At 39.0% G+C, this 26,232-nt stretch overlaps 1 protein-coding gene across 1 annotated transcript in view; it reads right to left on the bottom strand.

Annotated features, from left to right (window-relative positions):
• LOC116669457 (solute carrier family 12 member 3-like) overlaps window positions 1–23,765 on the bottom strand; it is a 68,612-nt gene extending 44,847 nt beyond the window's left edge. Inside the window, 9 exon segments of the mRNA XM_032499337.1 lie at window positions 1,912–1,993; window positions 2,109–2,277; window positions 4,213–4,336; window positions 5,001–5,076; window positions 5,214–5,339; window positions 5,472–5,625; window positions 7,966–8,016; window positions 21,935–22,063; window positions 23,738–23,765. Coding sequence (XP_032355228.1) covers window positions 1,912–1,993; window positions 2,109–2,277; window positions 4,213–4,336; window positions 5,001–5,076; window positions 5,214–5,339; window positions 5,472–5,625; window positions 7,966–8,016; window positions 21,935–22,023 — 871 coding nt within the window. The 5' untranslated portion in view covers window positions 22,024–22,063; window positions 23,738–23,765.
• Window positions 23,766–26,232: the final 2,467 nt, after the last annotated feature.

Raw genomic sequence — 26,232 nt, 5'->3', positions numbered from 1 at the left:
AAGGGGTTACGTACAAAATTTTTTTTTCAGGGAAATTTTTCCGTGTAGGGGTTTTGTTAATAACCAATGAAAATTTTATAAAATAAAATTTGGTTTGGGAAAAACTGACCGCCCCTTTTATGTTTGCGGGGTTCAGCATTTTTTTCCCAAAACCTTGTGGGCTATGGGGTCCTGGTTTTCTTCAGAACCCCTTGGGGCTAGATTTACTGTTAGCACTCAGGGGGGGGGCTCGGGCCCGTATTGTGATCAAACCACATTTAATTTTCCCCAACCCCTTGCAGGTAACCCCCCACTGACACCGTCCTTTTACTAACCAACTCCCCCACTATTCCCTTAAAAATTAAGGGTGGCCCCAAGATTTTTTCCGGGGGAGGGCCCCTTAAAGTGGGAAGGGGAAGGCTTATTGGGGGAAATTGGTTTTCCGCCCTCCTTATAAATTGGGGGGTTTCTTGGTTTTTTGAATTTTTTGTTTATTTTCCCAAAATAATTTAAATTATTTTCCTTTTTTTTTTCCCCTTAGAAAGTTCCCGTAAACAAGCCCTTTCAAAATCAAAAATGTGGTCCTTTATTGTTCCATTTTCCCCTTCCCCCCAGAAAGGGTTTTCCGGGGTCGGGTCAACTTCCAAAATTTTTCTTTTCCTTAAATTTAAAATTCCCCCTTTTTACTTTTCATCTTTTTTTAACTAAAAGTTGGGTAGCTTAAAATAAGGGTTCATCACAAAAAAAAATTTTTTTGGCTTTTAGTAATTTTTTAAATTTGTTTGTTATTAGTAAATTTTCAAAAGGGGGAAGTAAGGGGAAAAAATTCATGTAACCAAAATTTTCAATTTAATTATTCTTAAAATCTTCAAAAGGCCCCTCAAGTATTTGGTTCCTGTACGTCCTCATTTTGGGCTCTTTGAGGGGGCAACGGGTAGTTATGACTTTTCATTTTTCCCACCAAGGTAGTGACGGGGGGAACCCGCAAAACAGTTGCCTAAACGGTTTTTTATCATAGCAGGGCCCCGTCGGGGACCCAGAAGGGCCCATCCAAAACAGTGTCCCTTTTTTTTGCAAAAATAAAGACCTAGCACTTGGACAAGGGACAAAAAATTCAAAATACGTAAAACTCCAAGCTCCTGGGTCCACGATTTTTTATTTTTAGTTAAACTTTGGGGGCCAAACAAAGGGGGGGTTTTCCCCTGGGGCCTGGGATATAAAAAAGGGATTACTGATTTTATTTAACCCCGAATGGTTTTAATTCCCCTTGTTTTCTCTTTTGCATTGTGAACCCGCCCATTTCCCCGTCTTTTTTTTGATTGTTTTTTCCTCCGGAAAAAAAAATCCCTTTCACCCTGAATCCAAATTTTTTCCTCCAAACCGTTTTTTTTTTGTTTCAAAGGTCCCCTTCTTTTCCCCCAAATTTTCCCCCTCCTTTAACAGAAACTCCACAAAAGATAAAGCCCGAGGGGGCGGAAACCATGTAAGCCAAAAAAATTTCAGATTCCAGTACCAGCGGTTTGGGGGCAACCCCTAATTTTTATTGCGTTTTAAACTTTTTTATTTGGCCTACCCCCCTAACCCTAACCCATGGCTCAAAGTGTCGCTGCAGCCGTACAAATTTTTAGGACGGCAACAGAATTTTGGGCCCAGAACTCGTGGTTTTTTTCGAGACTTCCCGCTGTCATCATGGCCACAGGGCCCTTTCCGGGCCCCAAAACCGGACCCGGGAGTTGTTGACGGGAAAGGGGGAGCCCGCAGCCCCACAGGCGCCTCTCCTCCCCCTTTTGTTAACTTTTTGATTACATTAAAATAAAAATAAAAACCCTTTTTTACTTCCCCCACGATTCTGGGCCTTTAATTTTTTTTGTTGGGGGACTGTCCCCCGGGACCACCATATGGGGGGTAAAAAAAGCATGTTAGATAAAACACCACAATTATAGAAATAGCTAGATAGGGATTTTAGTCCAGAAAAAAAGCCATTAAAGGGGCCCTTTGGGACGAACATTAGGTTTTCCCCCCCCCCGCAAAAGGAAAACACAAAAAGAATAACATTCATGGGTTTGTTTACAGTCCGATGTGATGTTAGAAATATTTTTTCCTTTTTTCCGCCCTTTTTTATCATCATACTTTGGAAAGGGCTCCACAAAGTTAACTTTCCAAAACGGAGCCGGGGACAGCAGGGAAGAAAAGGCCAAACATCTGGAAAAAGTTGCCATCAGGTCCCCCAATTTTGGGCCAAAATTCGCTTGAAATCTTACCTTTTTTTTTAGGCCCCAACCAAAACACTGTTTGTCGCTGAAAAAATTTTTGCATATTTTAAAAACCCGAGATAATATGCTGTAATTAAAGGCTTTAATTTTTTCCTGAGAACCTTAAAATTCCAAATGTTTTCCCAAAATCCTTTTGGGGGGCTTCTCATTGGGGGCGGGTGATTTTTTCCCAAAAACCAAAAGTTGGCAAATGAGGACATTAAGCTTTAAGAAAACCCCCTGGGCCCGAGAACCAAGAAAAATTTATTGGGAAAAAAAAAAAAACTTTTGATAAAGAGTAAAAAGGGAGTGAGCAAAAATTGGGGGAGGGTTTGCTCACCTTGGTCTCCCAATCCTTTCCGCCAATAAATAGCAAAGAAAAACAAATGTAAACCGCCCCCGTGGGGGGATTTTCTTCCAAAACGATTTGACCATTACCAACCCAAAGCCCAAATAAAAATGAAAATTATTTAAACTTGTGAAAAAAAAAAATATAAAAAAAGTAAATTTTAAATCCCTTTTTTGGTAAACAAACACCCCCCTTTGCTTAAAAAAATTTGTTTAACGTTTCTAGTTTTGAAATTTTACAGTTTTTTTTGATAACAAACTCAGAAAAAATTTATTCAGTTCAGGTTTTTAAATTCTTTTTGACAGGGTTTTTTAAGATTTTTTTGGGCCCATTAACCCAATTCCCAAGGTTTTTTTAAAACAAAAATACTATGGGATCTATTTAGAAAGGGATATTAAAGCAATTTAAATTTCCGCAGAGCTGCGGGAACCCCCCTTCCAAAACCGGGGTTTAGCGCAAATGGCCTTGGGGTTTTGGGGAAAGGGAAAAAATTAAACCCCCCGGGGGGCCCCAAATTCAACCCCCGAAGCGGGGGCAAACAAAAAACGGGCCCCCCTGAAAAATTATATGGAACAGAGACATGGTTGTTATCATAGAAGACCATAGATCTGCAGCTTTGAGTGTAAATTAAGCAATAAGTCATGCTTTATAAAGTTATGCCTTTTACATTTGTATTATATCTATATTTCCTATATTCCTTGAGTGTAATTATTTTTAGCATTCATCATCAAAGTGAATGGATTCTAGTCACCATAGATAACCCTACTAACACTATTGGCTCCAGTCCAACATATTCAAAGAAGATACCCTGAGGAAACATTTTAGAATATGAAAGAGAGACCACAGTGTCTTTGAACACCTGCAAGCCATCCTGTTCTTCTCTGGAGGGCGAGAGATAGGATTTTGAATTCTTCATTAACTTTACTTTATTATTTAGGACATTTTTGAGCGTCAACAGTTTCATTTCCTGCAATTTTCAGGCATTTGTGAAAACTTCTTAATTTATGTCAAGAAAAATACAAAATTCTGCACTGTAACACTTCAAAATGTTACATGGAATGGAATATAATGCAGCACACCATAAGTTATGATTACAAAAAATTATGAAGTGTAATGTTCTTTTGTTTTTACCTTCTCTCATTTCAGACCCTGACTTCCTCTCTTTGTGTGAATTTCCCGCCACAGGTTTCACCTGTTTTCCCCTATCTCTTGTAGAAATAGTCCTCGTTTCCCTTTGTCTTGTTCCAGTTCCGCTTGTTCTGTCCATGTGATAGTGTCGTCAAGAGTTCTATGTATGTAACCAGGTTTTGTTCTTTGATTTTCTGAAATTGTTTTATTCCCCTAGTGAGCGCTTTTCTTTGTTTAAACTTCTGCAAAGTAAACTTTAAAAAAAAAATCTTCCACTGTTTATGAATCGTGATTTGAGTCAGTGACCAGTGCCGTGTATAAGTTTGTTACAGATATTCAAGTTAAGTGCAAAAAGGGTCAAAATGAGACACTTTGTGCATGTCTTTGTCATATCACCTTCATCATGCTGTTTCATTAAACCTTTAGTAAATTCTCCATTGGGACTCTAGCCTCTCTCCTTCCTCATCAAGTCAAAGAACACGTCTTAGTTTTTTCTACCACTACCCATGTTGAGATACAGAAAGTGACTGACCTGAGAGTACCTTCCCGTTGGTGGCGATGGCAGAGATGGCAAGGCCAGTTATTGTGGTAATCGCAACAGAGATCAGGATGATAACCCAGGTCAACACTGATGAGAAAAATAAAGGTATTCATGATACTGCAGACATAGCGCACATAAACTACAACATAGGTTTTAATTTCGAGAGCTGTCTCTCCATGTTTGCCGAGGCTGCCGTACAAGGTGCCACCTGCTCATCAGATATACATTCATACACATTCACACTCTGATGCGCAGCATCGGGGGCAACTCGGGGTTCAGTGTCTTGCCCAAGGACACTTCGACATGGGACTGCAGGGCTGCAACCACCAACCTTCCGATTGGCAGGCAACCTCTCTACCACTGAGCCACAGCCGCCCGCCCTAGTCTATCATATATGCTTTAATGGGCCTCTCTTGTACCATATGTTGGTGGTAGGTTTTTTTGTGAGAATAATAACTAAACAGTAGGTAGAGTACATGCACAAGAGAACATAGAAAACAAGGTTTGAACACAAATTAGATTTAATCAGTGTAGAGCACATCTGCACTGGCATCTAAGGTAAAGCTCCATCAGCAATGTGCACATACACATACTATTCTCATGCAACACAATGTAAATGTAATGATGTAAAGGTAAATGAAATAAAGTAATACATAAGAGGGCAATAAGAGTGATGCAATGGAGTGTTACAGGAACAAAACAGAGGATGGAAAGGGACTAATGTATGGTATGGAGGGATGAATGAACTCACCAATGCCTGCCTGAGAAGTGATCAACGTTAGGCGCAGAAACAGGATGACTCCCCAAATATTCAGCATGGTACGTATCTGTGACAAACATTTAAAAAGAAAAACAGCTCAGTGAGATGTTTGTAAGCTTGCTTCATATCAAGTGTTAATAGAATTGAAATAATAAGCGTATGAAGTCTATAGTGTACGCTGAAATACACACAAGTTTTGCTCACCAGGACTCCAAAAATCCAGCCAAATCTAACAGGAGCCTGTGGCGCTTTTAACTCTTCAGTTCCACTGTCTGGCATACTGCTGTCTCCTGAGTCTGTCGTTGGGACCTCTATTTCCGCATCCGCCTCCTGAGTAAAAAACATTTTTACAAATAAAAACATTTTAAAATAGTTTAGTGATAATAATGGTTTGAAGGAGAAATGCTCCATGAGTTAGATGATGTAAGGTGCTGTGAGACTTTCCAGAGGTGGACAACTTACCTTAAATGCCTTGCGGAGAGCCTCAAGAGATGGTCGGCTCCTCAGATTCTTTTGCATAATTGTTTTGGCATAATGACCCTGCTGTGGCACCATGTCTAACGTGCTGTAGGCGGAAAATCTCTGTAGCCCCGCCTTTGAGCCACCTTCTAATGCACTGTTAATTAGGAGGTCCAAGCAAAGGTGTTACTTTAAACTAACAAAAACAAATACAGCACATACTGCAATGAATACATTAGGCAATTAGTTTCCTAATGCATTAAGGCAGAGGAAAGGAAGAATTCCTTCAGTTTCTATTACTAAATTATACTAACTAATTTAACTAATAACTAACTTACTGTAGTGTAAGGCAACCAGGAATTAGTGAAATTACAGTTAACCTGTTAATCTCATCTTCTTCATTACTCAAACTCAATAGCCGTAACTAAATCAATCTTCTATTCTGACCTCATCTGCTCCAACGAAGGAAACTCCAGGTCTCTCTTTTCAATAATCCATAAGACCTTTAATCCCCCTGATTCTCTGCCTTCTCACATGTACTCAGTTGAAACTTGTAATTCACTGGTTGTCTTTTTTAATGAAAAAATCAACTCCATTCACCAGCAATTACATTTGACCCCCTTGCCTTCCCCTCCACCTTTGCCCCTCCCCAATAGCCAGTCATTTTGTTGCTTTCTACTGCCCACCCCCTCCGAAATTTCTGATCTCATTCGTAAATCCAAGTCCTCAACCTGTTCTCTTGACCCCCTCCCCACAGCTCTGGTCAAAACCTGTCTCACTTCCCTCATCTCCTTCATAACTACCATTATTCATTCTTCTCTCTCCTCTGGTATTGTCCCCTCACTTTTCAAAACAGCATCCGTCTCACCGATTCTGAAAAAACCTGGCTCAGACCCACCAACTATAATAATCTTCGTCCTATCTCAAATCTTCCCTTTATTTCTAAAATTCTTGAAAAAATAGTGTCTGTTCAACTCCATGCTTTTCTTACCCCTAACAGTCTTTACGAACCTTTCCAGTCTGGTTTTCGCCCCTCCCATAGTACTGAAACTGCCCTTATAAAAATCACCAATGATCTCCTCACAGCTGCTGATTCCGGACTCATCTCCATCCTCATCCTCCTCGATCTCAGTGCGGCCTTTGATACCATTTCTCACTCCATTCTCCTCAATAGACTTTCTTCCCTCGGCATCTCTCACACCCCTCTTGACTGGTTCCGCTCATATCTCTCCGACCGCACTCAGTTTATTCAACTCAATCTTTCACATCCCACCCTTCCCCTGTTACTACTGGCGTCCCTCAAGGTTCAGTTCTTGGCCCCCTCCTTTTCATCACCTACCTACTTCCCCTTGGCAATATCTTCCGCAAATTCAACATTCATTTTCATTGTTACGCAGACGACACCCAGCTCTATTTATCCAGCAAACCCACCTCCTCGCTCCCCCCCTGGTCCCTTACTAACTGCTTACTTGAAATAAAAGACTGGTTCACCGCAAACTTCCTTAAACTAAACAGTGATAAAACCGAACTCCTCCTCGTAGCCACCAAGTCCACCCTATCCAAATCAATAGTTTCTCTCTACCAATCGACAACTCCTTGGTCTCCCCTTCCCCTCAGGTCAAGAGTCTGGGCGTCATCCTCGATTCCTCCCTCTCCTTTCAGTCCACATAAATAATATCTGCCGGTCTGCATACTTCCACCTACGCAACATAAACCGCCTCCGACCGTCCCTTACCCCTCACACTGCCTCCATCCTTATCCACAGCCTCGTCACCTCCCGCCTTGACTACTGTAACTCTCTCCTTTTTGGCCTTCCTCAAAAATCCCTCCATAAACTTCAACTTCTTCAGAACTCAGCAGCTCGTGTCATCACCAGAACCCCCTCATTTCATCATATAACCCCGGTTCTTCAGCAGCTCCATTGGCTCCCGGTTAAATTCAGAATACAATTTAAAATCCTTCTCCATACTTCAAAGCCGTCCATAACCTTGCCCCTCCATATCTATCAGAACTCCTACACATCGCCGTCCCCTCCCGCTCCCTCAGATCTTCCTCCTCTATCCACCTCACTGTCCCCCATGCTCGACTCATCACCGTGGGAGCAGAGCCTTCAGCCGCTCTGCTCCCCAGCTCTGGAACTCACTCCCACCCGACCTCCGCAACATCAACTCCTCCCTCTGTTCAAAACTAGACTAAAACCCATCTGTTCCAGCTCGCTTATCTGTAAATACACTGTTCCTGTTTTTGTTTTGTTTGTTTGTTTTGTTTGTTTTGTTTTTTGTTTTATTTGTTTTGTTATTACTACTTACACTTTTATGTTCCCTGTATCTGTCTCTTATTGTCTGTAAAGCGTCCTTGAGTGTTAGAAAGGCGCTGTTAAATAAAATGTATTATTATTATTATTATTATTAACCTAAAACTATGGATAATGTGGAATAAAGGATAGACCAGTTGATTTGCAAAGTAAAAGTGGACACTTGAAGGTAACGATACAAACCTTGACTCAACATCCGAGATGATGGTTGAAGGAATACCTTGGGAAGAGTACGTGGGAGGGCCATCATTGGTTGAGAAGTGGACATTTGGGACAACGACTGGGTCCAACCCACCATGCTTGGATTTTAACTGCCCCATTGACACGTCTTACTGACTCCTGTGTATGGGAAAAAGTATGTATGGGAAAAGGTCAACCACCAACTAGAGATGTTTTTCGATATCGGTATCGCCTCCGATATTGCCTAAAATGCTGGTATCGGTATGGGGAAGTACTGGAGTTTATGCACCGATCTGATACCCTGTAATAAAGCTCTAATGAAAATCTACGTTAAAGTATTTTTTTTACATTCTTTTTCTGTTATAACTGACTGTCAAACTGGATCAAAAAAAAGTTATATGCAGACAATGTCACTGTTATAAAAAAAAATAAAAAAATCAGATGGCGATGGAGGGTTACCTAACCCTTTAAACTTGTATGAACTGGCTTCTGGCACCAAGTTTATAATATAACAGAAGTTAGGATCGGAGCGGAAGGTAACAGAAGTAATATCAACATAAAGTCAAGGATAAATTTAAAATGTTGGGTCTGACCATCTGTAATAGAAGTAGTGAAGGAAACTCGGGGACTAAACTATGTGACGTTAAAGAAAAAAAAAAAAAGGAAAAACATAACCCATAAATTTTAAATCAAGAGTTAACATCGTCAAAACTTTGATCTTATCCATACTCCTGTTTTTAGCATCTTTCCTCCATCTCAACTTAGTTTTGGGTACAACCAGGGAAGTAACCAAAAGAAAAATCATGAAGGAGAAAAACGAGAGGAAGAGCCAGACAAGGCCCAGAATACAACTTGATTTTGGTGATTTTATGTACGCACATCAAAGCCTTCGAATAGACTGGAACGGCCTCTCAAGGAAAACGATGTTCCAAAAATTAATTTTAAATATGGTGGGCTTTTGGACAAAAAAAAAAAAAGAACCTTTCAGAGCATTGGCAACATAATTTGGGCTATAAACAGACTTCCTGTCAGAGCTATTGTGTCTTGGAGTTGCTATGTAAGAACAACAAAAATAGCCAATGATTTACTGCACCGATGATACGACACAACAGAATATTTAAATGGGCTGCTATATGTACATATTTCATATGGCGGCTGGAGGAGCTACATTACTACATTATAAAGCCTTTGCCATTAGGCTATATTTTGATATTTGGAATTGTACCCAGTATTTCCCTTCACATAAATTAGGTGTTTCCGCCATAGATTGGTGCATACAATGTATCAGAATGCAGGAAACATAGTGTTTGACACTCAAAATGTTCTGGGGGAAGACCCCCAGAACCCCCACCTAATGTCCCCCCCAAAGGCACATTATCATCCACAAAAAAATTGTAAATTAACAATAATCTTTGATGCCCAACCAACATCATTAACTGCCCTCAAATCAGTCTACAACCGGGGTTGGGATGAAACCATCAATTTTGGCATCAACTCCTCAAGGACAAAAGTGATCAGGTCTGCAGGTGGCTCACCATCGCCTTCATTAAGGACAATTCAGTGTTCCCACGGGATAAAAACTAGCCTGTACAAAACAAGGCTGTTACTCTCTTACGTCATGAAATCATCTATGACCATAGTGGTTGTCATAACAAACTTTCTAATTGCTATTGTGCTTAGTAGCAATCCACTTCTTTTCACCATAAATTGTGATTATAGATTGCTTCTTTCTTTAGGTCATCAACTACCCTAAACAACAGCAGATAAAATAACTCACATTCACATTCAATTATGTGATTTGTCTTCCCAAACATGCTACATATTAATATCAATACCAACACTGCACAATGATAAAGCTACGCTGCACGTGTGCAACACAAGAAGTATACAAAATAAATAAATCAAGGATTAAAGTAAAACTATTAAACTATGACTAGTAGTTATGCTGTCGTTTTAGGCTTTTGATGCAAGAAAGCAGCTTTGACCACAGCATCAACACTTACGTTTACACAATAGCAAAGAAAAACACACTCCGTTTTTGATTCTGAATTTGTGAACATCGAAAACAAAGGGGAAATAAGTTTGAAAAGTAAAATTCAGAGGGAAACAATCCAGATACAAAATGTTAATGCATTAATATTCAGTGCTAGAAATAAAATGGATTTTTAATTTCAAAATCCGCATTGTATAAAAGATGTGCAATGTAAATACATTGACTTGACTATACTATATCGTAAAGATTAAAAAAAAAAAAAAAAGTATACTCACACAGGTTATTTGTATTCCAGATGAATAAGCTGTTGTCTAAGGATGAATATGTTTCCTTTTTCATTTTACACTGGGACCTTTCTATTTATACCTCATTCACGCCCATCAGACATTCACGCCCATCTTTCTCAACTTCCTTCCTCCCTCTCACTGACACAAACCTTATTATTGTGTACACTGAAAGGAATTTAAGATAATTTCATTAAGGATAATTTTGCAGCTTTTTTGATGCGATTTTAGCTAATGCCAAAAATTCTGATATTTGAAATAAACTTCTGATGAAAAAAAATATTTTTGGTTCAGACAATCATCATTAAATCATTTTGAGTGACAATGCATAACATTTTAACAATGCTCATTGACATATTTTTTTCCAGTCTATGCCAAGGTAACCCATAATATTTTTTGTTTGCCAAATCTAGTTTCTGGTAGCTAGTCGCAGTGAAAATAAATGACAGGAAGCATGTTTCCTGCAGCCACAACAGCAAAGTTTGGAGTAAATAGAAGAGGAAGTGATGGTTTCATGATGACTGAAAAGATTTTAAAAAGTAAATGATGTACTATTAACAGCCAAGCTGCTTGGACCCTGTTGTTTTTGCCTGTATTATTATTATTCTTTCTTCTTCTTGAACATGAAATCCATGTTCCCATGCACGAAAACTCAAACGTTGCAGACCAGTCCTATACCAAAGGAATCAGTTAGCGTGCTAATTGACCTGATGGTGGCACCATCAACAGCCATTTCAAATTCTAAACTTTAAAGATTCATAACAAATCAGCCGCATAGGCTTTAACGTTGCAACTTACGCCAAACTAGCCCCAATAGAGCAGAAACTGTACTCGGATTTTACCTAGTGGCAGTTTTGAAGTCCATCCCTCTACTTTTTGCAAAAACTGCAAAACTTCTTCCTCCCACATTTTTTATTCCATTAACACAAAATTTGGGTGACTTCCTCTCCAGACTGTCCTCCCGAAATTAACCATTCAAATTTTTGATTTGTCAAAAATTCAGCCAACAGTGCATTAAAACTTAAGGCTGCAATGGTTCTGAGTTCGAGCCCATGGCAAGATGATCATACACATTTGGAATCATTGATGAATGACCTATTCTGATTAACAACACCTGATTCTGATCAATCATCAGATCAGTTGCAGTTTTGGAAAATCCTGTTAATAAGTCAATCCAGGCTGACTCAATAACTTTGATTATTGACCCAATAAAAGATAGCCGAAATATCTAGAGGAGTCATCACCTGGACAATATCTCACTGAAATCCGCGTTTCCCTTTGGACCTGAAGTTTGCAAGTTCAAAGCTCAAAGGTCCCAATGCCACTTCAAATACACAATCAGCCATTGTACTTTGGGCCCCGACCATCGATGCGGAGCAGCTATAATATTTGATTGTATTGAAAGCGCACAGCAAAAATGTCAAATTAATTACGGTTTAGTACACAAATCTTGCCAAGAATAATCAGCAAGACAAAAGAGTAACACCACAATATTTTCCTATTTAACTCTTCAGCACTTCACAATGTTTTCCAAAAGAATTGTTTTTTCTATTTAAAAATAGTAAATGGTCTGCATTTATAAAGCATTTTTCTACTTTAATGGACAAAGTTCCGTACAATAAGTTGTTTATTTATCGATTCATAAACACATTCATACACTGACGGGAGCAAACCTGACCTGTTGTCGGGGGCAACTTGGGGTTCAGCGTCTTGCTCCAGGACACTTCAACATGCAGACAAGAAGAGCTGGGGCTCGAACCGTCAACCTTTTGGTTAAAAGATGACCCGCTTTACCTCCTAAAACATTGCAACCCCAAAAAGTGCGGAAAGCTGGGGAAGCAAAACAAAAAATTATTAAATTAAAAATTATGAATAATGCTTTAGTTTTTGGATTATTTTTTCGGGGATTTCCGACTTTAATTATTAGGACAGTTTAGATATGAAAGTGGAGAGAGTGGGGTAAGACATGCAGGAAACTGTTACAAGTCGAATACATATTTGGGACTTCTGGGTCAAGGAATAAACCTGTATTAATGTGAACGCACTCTACCAACTTAGCTACCCGGCTGCACATGAATGCATATTTTTAAATGTCTGGAGATGAGGCAACAGCTGTTTGTTGTTTATTTGTTGACTATACACATCAGTAATGTTTTTCCAATACACAAGAGAAAACTCCAGGTCCTCCTCTGTTTTCACAAGAAAAAAACAGCAACAGGGGATAAATATATTATTCTATTCCATGTCTTACTTTTGCCAGCTCTTCAGCCTGGCCTGTAGTCAATCTAAAACACCATTTCATTGGTCAAATGTCTGTCTAAAGACACCTAACATTGTCAATCAACATCCATTACCATATAATTGTCTCATATTAAACACATTGTGCACACAACAGATTGTGAAGAACAACACTCCTTGGCTCCTGTGTGTACATTTCCTGTGTGTAATTGCAATAACAAATACTGTATAAAAAAAAATAAAAAGACATTACCCCAAGAGTTAAAAGTATATGTATCCTAAAGATTATGTAATATTATAGAAAGCAAACATAATAGAATATGCTTTACACAAAATGCAGCCAGTGCAAATGTGGGTAAAAATGGCAAAACTATTCAATTTGCTTTCTATGACTAAATGAGCTGAAAATCCTGTGTTACACCCGTGGTTGACTTATTTTTATTATTTAATTTTTTCAGGTTTTAAATTTCATTCGCATGAATTGTCAGCATGAATAGGCACTAACTCACAGATAATGTGAACTGTCAATCAGTCAATCATTTTGAAAGGAAATGTTCATGCGAATATGTACTATAAAAGCAAAACATTAAAGTCATGCTGGAGTCTATTTACTTTTTCCGAATATTAAAATATATATTTAAAGCAATGAATCGGTTTTAAAGTACTTGTTTGAATCCAAAACACTAAAAAGGTGTTCTAAGCAATGTCGGGTGACGTTACTTCTTGTTGACGTTCAAAGTATTTTCAAACAAAACAGACTAGGGCGGAATCCCATTTCTCTGTCTTACCCCTTCCCTTACCACTTCGTCTTACCCCTTCCCTTACCCCTAGCCCTTGTCCCTTGGAACCGAGTGGTGAGGGCTACGGGTGAAAACGTCCCCCTTTGAAACGGGACACCACTTGGTTAAACAAACTTCCAAGATGCCGTCTGCAAGTGTGTGTATGTTGACTGACATTGGTTTTGACAACTGTGTCAAATGCATGTACGTATACATTTTATAGTTCTTCTATGTTCACTTTGGTGGTGGTGGTGCAGATGTTCTAATCTGTGTAGTACTTAGGTCTGTTTGCAATACATATTTTAATACACACTGCATGCAAGTGTGGTGTATATCCATTTCAGTTATCGCTGTTTTGAATGTCGTTGATGTTCAGAAACTCTTTAACAAAAAGATCTTTATTGCCCAACAAAGTAAACATAACAGGCAAAAACATCATGTTAACATATATTATATTGCAGAACCATTATCATCTATTAGAACAACTTACATAACTTACATGTCAGACATATATAAAAAAAGGCACTCAAATGTATACAACGCAAAAAAGACAAGACTACAAACAAAACAAAAACTAAAGCTCTTCTGAAATTCCAAACCAGTCTGATGCCTGTTGGCCAGTCACCTTTCTCTCCAACCCCACTTCTTTCATCAGTGTCCCGTATCATAACCAACAACAATGTACAGGTGCATGAACATGAATGAATTACATATGATTACAATAATACAGTACCAATTCAATAATGAATGGCTACAACATGAACGCATGACTCACTCCCATAGTTACTTTGCAGCATATTTTGATTAAAGAAACTTCTGCTTGTTTTCAGTCCGAAAGTGGATCAGCTGCCGGGTTTCCTCAGGTGTCCCTGTGTGATACAGGACGGTATATGTAAAGCATGTATTGATATCTCCAAAGCAAGTAGTTTTATGCACTGACATCAAACGAAATTCTCTGCAAATGGTGTTTAGATAAAACTGTAGACATGCATGGAGTCTATTCAAAGCAGAAAAACACGGCAATGAAAAATCAGTAATGTAACATTAGCGTTAGCATAGCAAATTAGCAATTTATAAAAACATTTCAATTAAGAACATAGTTGCAAATATAATGTACAGGACTGTGTAGATCACACAACAAGACTGTTGTCATTTTTGAATGAATAATTTAAGCCGAAAATACTTACATTTATGGGACTCGGTTGATCTGGCCGCCATTGTTGCTGGTTTTGCAATGTTTTATGGGTACCCCTCGGTTTCAATAAAGCTCAAGAATGATTGGTTTTAGGGGGTATCTACCTTTTCCCCTTAGCCCTAGCCCTCAATCAAAACAAGAATTGGGCGAGCCCTGACGCTCACGTGAATGCTCAAAATTAAGGGGAATGGATAAGGGGAAGGGGAAGGGGTAAGACAGAAATGCTCCCAAGTATCTTAGTATGCTCCCTGCTCTTCATCATGTCCCCTCCCCCTCCCTTCTGAACACTAACCCCCCCAACCCCCAGCCCAAAATCCTTCGTGTCGGTGATTGGCTGGAACACTGTAAGGCGGTTTGTGTATGTTTTGTGGTGCAGGTTGACCAGTTTGTTTTTGTTGCAGTGTGTGGAGCCTTTGCGGTCTATAGTCTATGGTGTGTTCAGAGGACAGGCAGCTAGCAAATAGTGAGATATTTGCTGTATGTTACAAAAAATGTTGCACCCTAAAAAAATGTGGGAAATCTTTTGAGAAAAGAGAAAAAAAAATGTATTAAATTAATTAAATTTCAACATATGTATCAGTGGCATGTTGAGCTTTACATTGTTAGTTAATTTCCTATCCTGGCCTGGGCCACACATTCATACAGTTAAAGTACTTATTGGACTTTAATTTATAATTACACAACAAGCGTAGCTGCCCTCAATTTAGGTCATCCTGTACTACGTTTCATATCCATTTTTTCCGTGTGTGTGTGTGTCAGTCGTTGGGGAAACTCAGCAGCCCCGCCCATTGCAGAGAGCTGACAGGATTGAAAGAGCAGCAGCTTTCAGCGACTTTAGAGAAAAAAAAAAAAAGTCACATCGGACTTTGATGTTAAAACGTAGACAGGTTGGCAGGACGGTCTGAAATGTTTTGCACAGTCCTTCGCTGTACATTTTGTTGGTAAATGTGAGATGTTCGAGTCATACAAGTTTCATCTTCATAGCAGAAAAAAGGAAATTACTACCGTGCATGCATTACGTCAACCCGTTCTCACTCCCACTAGGTCATTGGCTCTCAGAATCACATACTGACCATGCGTTCATGGGTATCAGAAAAACATTTTACTAGTGAAAACATCATCATTCACATCCCTTCATGTGGGAATCAGAGGTTTCCCACATCAGAGTTTCCCAGTTGGTGATGCGTCTTTAACAACTGTTTGATGTAGGCATTTGGTTCACTGCAAATATTTAATGACAATCAACAGTTTATTGTAGACAAACGCCTCTGCTAAGGAACAGACACAGACATAACATCTTTCAAATTATTCATAAATAGGCCGATGTAGAAAACAAACAAACACCTAATCTGTCTTTTCCGTTCATTGTTCTGCAGATAACACAAACACCTGCCGATGTGCTGTCTGTATGCTCACATAAGAAAACAGCAGCAAATCTTTGTTATTGTGGCCTCCATGTTTTTCACACACCTGATTCTCTAGGCTACGCCCACCAGTTGGTGGCAGTCATGCAACAAGTTGTCATGCCAAACAGCAATCTAACAGAAGAAGAAGAACATGATGCCGACCATGTGATGTGATATTTGTGTTTGTGCTTGCAGTTGGAAAAACAACGTAATCACGGGGTTCCTGATATTCCCAGGTGGGAAGATCGCATCATGACACGTGGGACTGCTGGGATTGGTTGAAGTCACAGGAAACTCTGGTTAATTGTCAAATTTTGCGGAAAAGTTGCGGTGATTGGTAAAAATTGCGAGTCGCACCAAATTCACGGTGATTGGTTGTAACGAGTATTGATGCAGCTCATTAAAAAATGTATCAGAGTAAAAGTATCAAATTCATCGAAAATATGTCCTGAAGTAAAAGTAGGGAAAAAAATGAATACTAAAGTACAGTACAGATACAGCCTTAAAGTACAGTAGTAAAGTAGTTCTACTTCGTTACTAGTAATCTCTACACACAAGTCAGTTTCATGATGTGAAAACTTTATGGTTTAGGCTTGGTAACTTAGGTGTAAAGAACATAGGATTTGGGTAAAATAAGAATTAGTTTAACAGTTTATTCAGCCTCAGAGAAAGTAATATTTCTTTACATGAAACAAAAGAAATTGGATAGACAGATTCTACATGATATACTAATCACCAGATATTCACCAAAACATAATAAAAAAGGAATAACATATTACATAGAGAATACAGGGAAGTAAAATCAAACCTCTATACTGTAGATTGGTGCATTTTTCCTTTTCCTGTCTTAAATGTAGGTAAAAACTACAAGTTTTGAAATATAGAGAAAACAAAATATAACCTAAAAAGACTCCAAGAGAAACTAACAAAATAGTGATCATTTAGCTGAATCAGAAACAGAAGACAAAAAAAAACTGTTCACATCACCAGTCATCTTCCCCCAATTTAAAATCCGTTGTTAGAGTGTCTGTTGGTAATTTAGTATCTCTTCCCTTTCGATTGTGATCCCTGCATTTCCCAGAATGCCTTTTAATGACCCCAGATTCATAAATAATGTCAACGTCACAGCACTGCAAACAAAGTGAGTAAATAAATCAAACGACTGCTATCAGTGAGTAGAGGGTTTTTACTTACAACAGACAAAATAGTTGTCCTCCTCTGTCCATGGCTCCATAAATGTCACAGTCCTCATTCGTCTTATCTGAGTCCCAATTATTGTAGCAGATAAACTCGTCCCTGACCCAGAATCGGAAATCCAGAGTGCAGGTGTAGTAGCGCAGTACCAGCCAGACGTAGGGACTAAAATTGTTGAGGGAGACCTGGGGCCTTATTTATAAAACCGTGCAGCAGATTTGTGTCAAAAGTGGTGTATGGACGTAAAAAGGGACGTGCGTATGCACAAAATATTGTGAGAATATAAAACCCTACGCATGCAGATCCTACGCCAGTTTCTTTTATAAATCATAATCAACTCTAAATGTGGTGCAGCTTTGGCAGTTTCATGTCACAGGCATAGTTGCCTATAAGAGGATAGACTGTTGGGAGGGCAGTGTGGGCATTACTCATGCCAGAAAGGCTGTAGAGTAAACATGTTACAGACACAATTCATGCCACAGCCTTTGGAAGGTTGGACCGTAGCAGAGATTAAATAAAAATGGTCCGGTATTAAAGTTGACGCAAAAAAGCGTTACGAAGAGAACGTTTTTTGGCCACGGGTGAGAAAGGGACAACCAGAGCCTCGCCCCCTTGAAGTGGGACTGGAACGCTGCAGTTTTTCAAAGTGGTCCTCTCTGTAATGCTGGGCCAAAAAACAGCACAGAGATTTAACAGGACAGCTTGAGGAAGTTGGAACTGGCTTTTCTTTGTTTGCCAGCAAGTCTTTTTGCTGTCCGTCACCATTTTCCACTACCTCATTTGACTTCTACCAGGGAAAATGATGACAATACCCCATCAACCTCCAGCTCTGTTTCTCCCACAGAAGGTGTATTATTTGGATTTAAAGAGCTCGTCCACTTCTTCCGCCCAACTACGTTCTCCTTCCACTGCCCAATTACTAATTATACAATTAATAATTTGGGGTGGCAGTAGCTCAGTTCGTAGGGAGTTGGGTTGAGAACCGGAGGGTCACTGATTCAAGTCCCCGTATGGACCATACAGTACGGAGTGTGGATTGGTGGCTGGAGAGATGCCACTTCACCTCCTGGGCACTGCCAGGTGCTCTTGAGCAAGGCACCGTACCCCCCCCCCCCAACCGCTCAGGGCGCTGGTTCGGCTGGCAGCCCACTCACTCTGACATTTCTCCTTTAGTGCATGTATAGGACCTGAGCGTGTGTGTAGTTCAGGACTGTGTGTGATTACTAACAAAGTGTGGACACAGAGTGTAAAAATTGTAATTTCCCCATTGGGGATCAGTTGAAGTCAATAGTGTCCCATCCTCGCTGTAAACCGCTTATTTGGCTTCCCCCTCCTGAGGTGGCGAACGTTTTTTCCGGAAACCACCTTGGTGCTGTCTGAAAGACCGAATGTCTTCTCCATACTTTTCCCACACCCACTTTGCTTCTTAAACGTTAGAGGCTGCAGCACTTTGGTTCCATGCATACCCTTCAACTTCCTCTAGAGTCCACCGGGATAACATATCCCAGAAAGACTGTTTCAGTCAGACAGCTTCCCTGACCACCTGTATCCACCACAGTGTTCACTGAGTTAGCGCCCCTTGAGACACCTAAGAGACTGATACCACAGCTTCCAGCCGCTGCTTTAGCAAGAGAAGCTTTAAACCTCCACAGGGATGGACATGCCCATGTTTTATAATTGTCAGAGAACGTTGTCAGCATAGAACTAGTGTATTGTGCTTGTTTTGTCAGATCTAACCTCCATCATCTGCTATCCTGTAGACGTTGATGGTCTTCTTCCCCTGGTCAATCTGAAACACTGTCTTGATCTGATCACTGTCGCCTTTATTTGAGATGTTGTCAGCTGGAACAGCAAAAGGAGGAAGGATGAGGTGCAGAGGAAATATTTAAAAATGTCATCAGTAGTCTAGTGTTACGAAGCAATAATGCACTACAAGGTGTCCCAATATACTAAATACTGTAATATATTTACAAGGTGGTGGCTGTTTTAGCTCTGTTTTTGGGCTCTACCAACTCCTCAGGGAAATATCTGGCTCCTTTGCCTCTAAATGCTTCACATTGTCCATCATGTAGTTGATACTTGTGTCTCCTTAGGTGTACAGTGGATTTTCAGAACATTTTCATGTAAAACAGCTGCCTGCTGCAGCTGAAAATGACACTATGAGAGCCGTGTGAGTGAACTCGGTGATGTTATGGCCAAAGAGCTAAACCATGAGCTGAAACTCAATAAAGAACCGTAAAGCCGCAGGGAGCAACAAATTCCTGTGATAGCGTTCACTACTACGACAAGGGACCCCTTTCATGGTTTTCTAGTCAAGTCAGAGTTAGATTTGGATTTGTTAGGATTTCATGGTACAGATCATTCTTCAGAAGTGGATGCAATACAATGTCCCAAAATATTGTATTCTAATGTGTATGTGTGCTCACATGGTTCCCCCTCCAAAGATTGCTGGTCCTCTTTTTCAACAGATTCATCAAGCTCAAACCCCTGGTTCACTGGAAGACAGACATTGAATCCTTAACCATTTTGTTTTCAATATCATACAAATATGTCATGTTGTAGGAAATTACACAGCTAAAATAAAGACATAAGGATTATGAAGTCTGGATTTCTAACCTTTGAAATCAAACTGGTCAGACACATCCAGTCCTTCCATCATCCTTAAGATACAGAGACAGTAGTTGGAGTCAAAGGTATCGCTAGAGAAAAGAGAAGAAAAGGAAGTTGAAAAGGAAGTTTTCAAGTAGTAATGATGATTAAAAAATGAAAATGTGTATTGTTACTGCACCTGTAAGCACCTATAGAAACAACAATAGATTTTTTAAATGTGCAGTATTTCCTCAGGCTATAAAGAGCTATTTAATCCTTTAATGACAGTAAAACCGAAAAGTCCACATTGTTTTTTAATAATTTCTTTAACTACACTTACTTTATAGTTTTATATAATCTTCAATGCTTTCAGGAGAACTGTCCCTCCAGTTTGACTTGAAGCCCAGGACAAGAGTGTCGGGCTTCAGCTTGCCAAGACCAGATGTCTTGAGAAAATGTCAAATGAGAAGATAAATTATATTTAACGTTTCACTAAATACAAATAAAAACAATGTAGGTAGAAATACTACGCAAATAAATACTATACATGTAACAGGATGTCTAAATGTTCTAATGAAAGTTATATTTAGCACCCAATAGATGACTCCTTCTCTAATGAGAAAAAGATACAAATACAAAAAAGACAAAATTGAAAAATGGATAAGACAATATAAATTTTGTATAACAGGTTGTCATCTTAAAACAGAATCTGAAGCCAGATTAATCCCCAGCAAATGTTCTCAGTACACTTGAAGCTGTAGTTATTTCCCCACAGACAAACACATGTAGATGTTTTACCTGTAGCAAGTGTCGAGCTCCAACTCTGAGGCTGTCAGCTGTGAAAGGAGAATAAAAGGAGCGCACCTTCCTCTTGTTCATCCACTTTACCAACCGATCTGTGGCCTCCTGTGGCCGAGTCTTCTTGTCCTGATCCATAGAGGACAAAGAAATTCAATAAAAAACATTGAACACGACCAGTAAAACATGTCTAATGGAAAGCTATTGTAAAGGGACTAATGTATGAAATGGAGGCATGAATGAACTCACCAATGCCTGCCTGAGAAGTGATCACCGTTAGGCGCAGAAACAGGATGACTCCCCAAATAGTCAGCATGTAACGCATCTGGGACAAATGTTCAATAAAATCAGCTCAGTAAGATTGTTTCATTTCAAGTGTTAACAGAATTGAAATAATTAGTGTATGAAGTCTGTATGTACACTGAAATACACAGTTTTGCTCACCATGACTCCAATAATCCAGCCAAATCTAGCAGGAACTTTCTCCTGTGAAGTTTTTGACTCTTCAGGTCCACTGTCTGGCAGACTGCTGTCTCCTGAGTCTGTGGTAGGGACCTCTACTCCCGCCTCCTTCTCCTAAGGAAAATATTTTTTACAAAGAGAACTATTTTAAATATCTTAATGATACTTATGGTGGGATTGAGATGTTATTCACAAGTTAGATATTGCAAGGTGCTGTGAGACTTAGTTTCCAGACGGGGGAAAACTTACCTGAGATGCCCTGCGGAGAGCCTCAAGAGATGGGCAGCTCACCGTGTGATGGTGCAGTGTGCGGGTGTAATGCCCCAGTTGTGGTACCTGGTCTATCGTGCTGTAGACGGAAGATCTCCGCAGCTCCACCCTCGAGCCGCGGCGCTCTGATGCACTGTTGATTAGGAGGTCCAAGCAAAGGTGTCATTTTAAACAAACAGGAATAAATAAGATGAAATATTGCAATAAATGCTGAAGGTTATTAGTAATTGTCATGAACTGCAGTTCTTTAATGGTCCACTAGTCTCGCTTTGCCAGACCTTCCTCCACAGCCCTGCGAAGCTGGGTCTGGCTAGTCCACGCAGCATTCCAGGATGGGAGAAAAACATGCTCTGGTTTATTGGCATTTCTTTGAACCAATAAAAATCGTCATGGCCAGTGCAAAGCTCTGCAAGGAGCCTGGCGTGTGTTTTTTAGTCATTCAACAGAAAACTCAGATTGGACAGATGGCCTATAGCTACCTGCCTGGATTTACCCTGCAGAGAAAAAAAAAAAAAAAAAGGACATTTGGTGGAATTTCCGGTGGCAACGGGGCAATCCTGGAAGTGGAAGGTTATAGATACATATGTAATAATGGTCCACTTACCTACGGCAACCTAACTAATGATACATTAGCATTACTATTTGTATGGTTTTAGGTTAGCTTCATGTCATAACATCAATTACTTTGACTAAAATGAAAATAACTGAAAGAAAATCAGTGTAAGACAATTTGTAGTGTAAGACAATCAGAGTGTACAGAGTACCTGGGAGGTTCTTCGTCATTGGTTGAGAAGTGGACATTGGGGACAACCCCCGGGTCCAACCTACCCAGTTTGGATGTTAACTGCCCCATCGGCACGTTGTACTTACTCCTGTGCAGTATGGGAAAAGGGGCTGACAAGATAATAAAGAATTTATGAAAAAGCTTGTTTTTACAGAAATTATTGGCACATGTTCTAAAAGATGTCACATTTGTCCTTTAACGGAAAACATCTGTGTATCTAACCGTTACCAAGTCCTGAAACCTCTCTTGGACCCTACTAAGGTGGTTTTGGTTTAAAAGATGATTGGTAGGTTAATGGACTCTAAAGTCAGAATGCTATTGGCATCTCTCAAAAGTTCATTGAGAAGTGTGGGTCAATTTTCAGCTAAACAGGATCAACACATTTGTCATATTATAATTTTTTATGGTGAATGTGTACAATTTAAGCTGCACTGTATAATGGTTGGTAGTTTTCCTGGGGGGTTTGCAACTACGAGCAGCTCCTTTCACATTACACATACTGCAGTCATTTGACCGATTAGTAAAAGAGAACTCTACTGACATTGCACTTCTATTACATTGTCTGACTCATGGACAGTTAAAAATGCAAGCAGCGGAGATATTCTCTTTTTCATTCCACACATTTTTCTTCTTTGTCCAAACCTGGCAGCCAAATTACACACACAGCAACTCAACCCCTGACTAAGATTTGGGTGTGTTTTGCCAGTAACAGCTAATGTAGCCTCAAGTTGCAAGAACTGAACAGACATTAGGAGCAGACCACAGGTCTAGGTCTGGTGAACTCACTTCTTTCTAATTACTCAACCCCCCCCCGGATTTTTTAAAACTTGTTATCTTCAGCCCCTTTGCAAAACTCCCTCTGAAGCTCATGAGGCTTTATAGAATAATTTTCCAATATGCAATAGCACTCCCCATTAGACCTCTAAACAGACTTTGGTGTTTAAAATTTATAGAGTTAGAAAATAAATGATATTAGTTTATCATATTTGAGTAAAGAAAAGAATGTGTAAGCAATCATATGATATATTTAATAAGAAAAATATGAGATTTTCTAAGATACTTGGTTTCTATAGTAAAGTATTTTACAGTAAAGTTATATTTATTTGTTTATTTGTATACCCTTTACAATAGCCGAAAGGTACCCAAAGTGCTTTACAACAAAGCCATAAAACAATACATAACACATACAAAACATACAGATTCAATTAAAAGTGCTGTAGTGGTGCAGCACTGCAGGACATTAAAAGCCTTCCAGAAATGCATAGAATTGAGCAGACAGAAGGAGGACACCTAAGAGACAGTATTGCCCTAGTCAGAATTAAATGCTAATTTTAAAAAGTGGGTCTTAAGCTTCGTTTTAAAAAGGCTGAGGTCAGTAGTGGTTATATATATTTGGATGGGTTTTTAAAAAAAATGACTGAGGACGCTTGTTAATTAATGAACAATGACGACGGACAAATGGAGAAGGTGCGGGATAAAATATATGTATACTTTGTCCAACTCCTTTTCAGGCATGTCAAAAAAATAGTATCAAGTGTTTGTAATATCATTTTCTGCATGACCTTTTCTGTCTTCTTTTACATGTTTAAAATTTATTTCAAACAGCCAATCAACGAATTAGCCAAAATAGATTGTTCCAAAGGGTTGCATGTGTTTAACCCTTAACAGTGTCCCCACCGACCAGCACATATAGCTAACATTTTATAAAACGTGATATATAAATAAATCGACTTGACTATACAATTATGTAAATACACTAAAATAACAAGGCTTAAGTACTCACACAGGTTCTTTTTGTTTGAGATGAATAAGCTGTTGTTGATGGATGAATACGTTCCCTCTTTTATTTTCCACTGGGACCCTTTGTATTTATAGCTTCACCAAGGTAGTGGACGTTCATGCCCCATTTCTCTCAGCTTCCTCCCCATCACAGACACACACACCTTATCATTGGGCACTGAAAGGAATGGAAGATAATTTCATCAACGATACTTTTGCTTCTTTCTGATGTGATTTTTATTTTATGCCAAAAATTCTGATATTTCAAATAAAGCGTATGATTCAATTTATGATGAAAATAAGACTCTTTTGGTCTTTAACTAATTGGTTCACACACTCATCTTTACATTATTAACATTTTCACATATAATAAAGTTACATTTAAATGAACATACGTAACATTTTAACACAGTGCCAATTGACAACATCTTTCTAAAGGTAACTTCTTATATTTTGGGTTATCTGCACAAATTAATTATCTGTGAAATTAAATGAGATGAAGCAGGTTTCCGGCGACCACACATCAACGTTTGGAGTAAATAGAAGAGCCAGTGGGTGGTTCCATCTCAACAGATTTCAAAGAGTATGGGTATGTACTTTGTGCTGTAAACTCAAAGTGCAACCTGTCTTTGATTTTATTGGAAGAGCATTGAAAACAAATTCACATTAATTATATCATTGATCATATAATTATAGTTTAGCACAAGTATCTTGCCAAGAAAAAACAGCAAGATAAAAAAGCAACACCATGAACATTTTATAATGTTTATTTATCCTTTACTCTGGGATTTATTTTGAAAATATCTTATTTCCACTTACTCTGGCACTCAAAAATACTTGTTTCAAAGAGAATTGTTATACCTTATATATTCTATTTAAATGGTAAATGGTCTCAATTTATATAACGCATTTTAACCTTACCGGACAAAGCGCTTTACAGTTTGCTTCTTCTTCTTCTGTCATCTTCATCATACTGCTGTGGAAATAGCCCTGGTCTGGTGGGTTTTTGGGCCTAAATGTGCATCCCTGTGGACATCAGACAACGCACTGTTTTCATCTCCTAAAGCTGATACATGAATGTTTCATCTCCAGAATGGAGTATCTATGTTACAAAGTCTAAGACTAAACTACAAGTGAACATAATAAAGAATACTCAGTTTTATAAATTATAGCTGTGTTATATTCAGACACTGGCTCAATTAAACAAAAAAAAGAGATTGTTATTACGTTATGTTATATTAACTGTTAGGCCCCTTTGCTAACCAATCAAGAGATTTTTTAGCTTATACACACACTATATAAATCACACTACTAAATGGTTTGTAACTCACTATAATGTAGGGTTAAGAGAACATATAATTATTTACTAATATACTTTTCAATCCCTATAACTCCTCCTGTGGGCAACCAGTGCTGCTGTTAAAAAACAGGCTAATGACTGACAAAACTGTAAAAGATAGTTGTAAGATTATAAAAATGCCTTAACAAGAAAACTTCAATTATATTAACAAGTTATACATCAATAAAGACTTAAAATGTCCTCATGTACAGTATTTATCTACTTTCTCTTTTCACTTCCCTCCAAAACAAAGATAATGATAATGTAAACTGTGTACTCTCACAAGCACGAGACCAGCGTGTATTGAATTCCTCCGGATGATTTCATTCAGACTCACTTTGGTCTCAGACTGGGAAAGAAGGAAATTCATTTTAGACCCAAGTTCATTGACAGTGAATGATGGACAGCATGTTGTTGCTCATGTTGATGTCAGTCTGATATTTTCCATGGGGCGTTTTGTCTCAGTTCCTGAACTGAGACACCATCCTGCTGTCCATCATATAGCTTGAAGGCTATCAAGCTGCTTTGTTGTCTTGTGCTAACTAAAAACTTGTGTGGAAAACAATTATTGTTGACTCATCCCAAAAGGTAAAATAGAGAATAGATACTCATTGCTGCTTTCCTCCATGGTTTGTATCCTACGATGAAGACCCAGACCTTACTGCGGCGCCAGCATTTCCTCCTGGTGAGCAAGTAAGGGACCCGCAGAGTCAGACCTTAAAAGAGAAGATATGCAGCAGCTAAGAAAGACAAGCTATGATAAATGTGTATTTTTGCATGCCTCTGTATCCAACCCACACTGTCACATAGCTACTCATGTCCACTGACCATTAACGTACTACAATCATATACATATACATACAGACATACATATACAGTATGATTAAATTATAATACTGTATATTACAATTGTATTGCTGATCACAGATTACCAACAAGTTGTCAACATAAAACTAGTGTATTCTGCTTTTTTCCTCAGATCTAACCTACATCATCTTCTGTCAAAGTGGACAACGGTTTTCTTGACTTGGACATTCTGAAACAGTCTTGATCTGATCACCTTCGCCTTCTCCAGAGATGTCATCAGCTGGAACAGTAAAAGAAGGAAGAGTTCGGTGTTGCGGCAATATTTAGAATTACATTGAGTATTACTACAAAGC

The sequence above is a fragment of the Etheostoma spectabile genome, chromosome 19 (assembly GCF_008692095.1).
Source record: "Etheostoma spectabile isolate EspeVRDwgs_2016 chromosome 19, UIUC_Espe_1.0, whole genome shotgun sequence".
Lineage (NCBI taxonomy): Eukaryota > Metazoa > Chordata > Actinopteri > Perciformes > Percidae > Etheostoma > Etheostoma spectabile.
The sequence above is the reverse complement of the archived record's forward strand: the minus strand, read 5'-3'. Positions and strand labels throughout refer to the sequence as shown.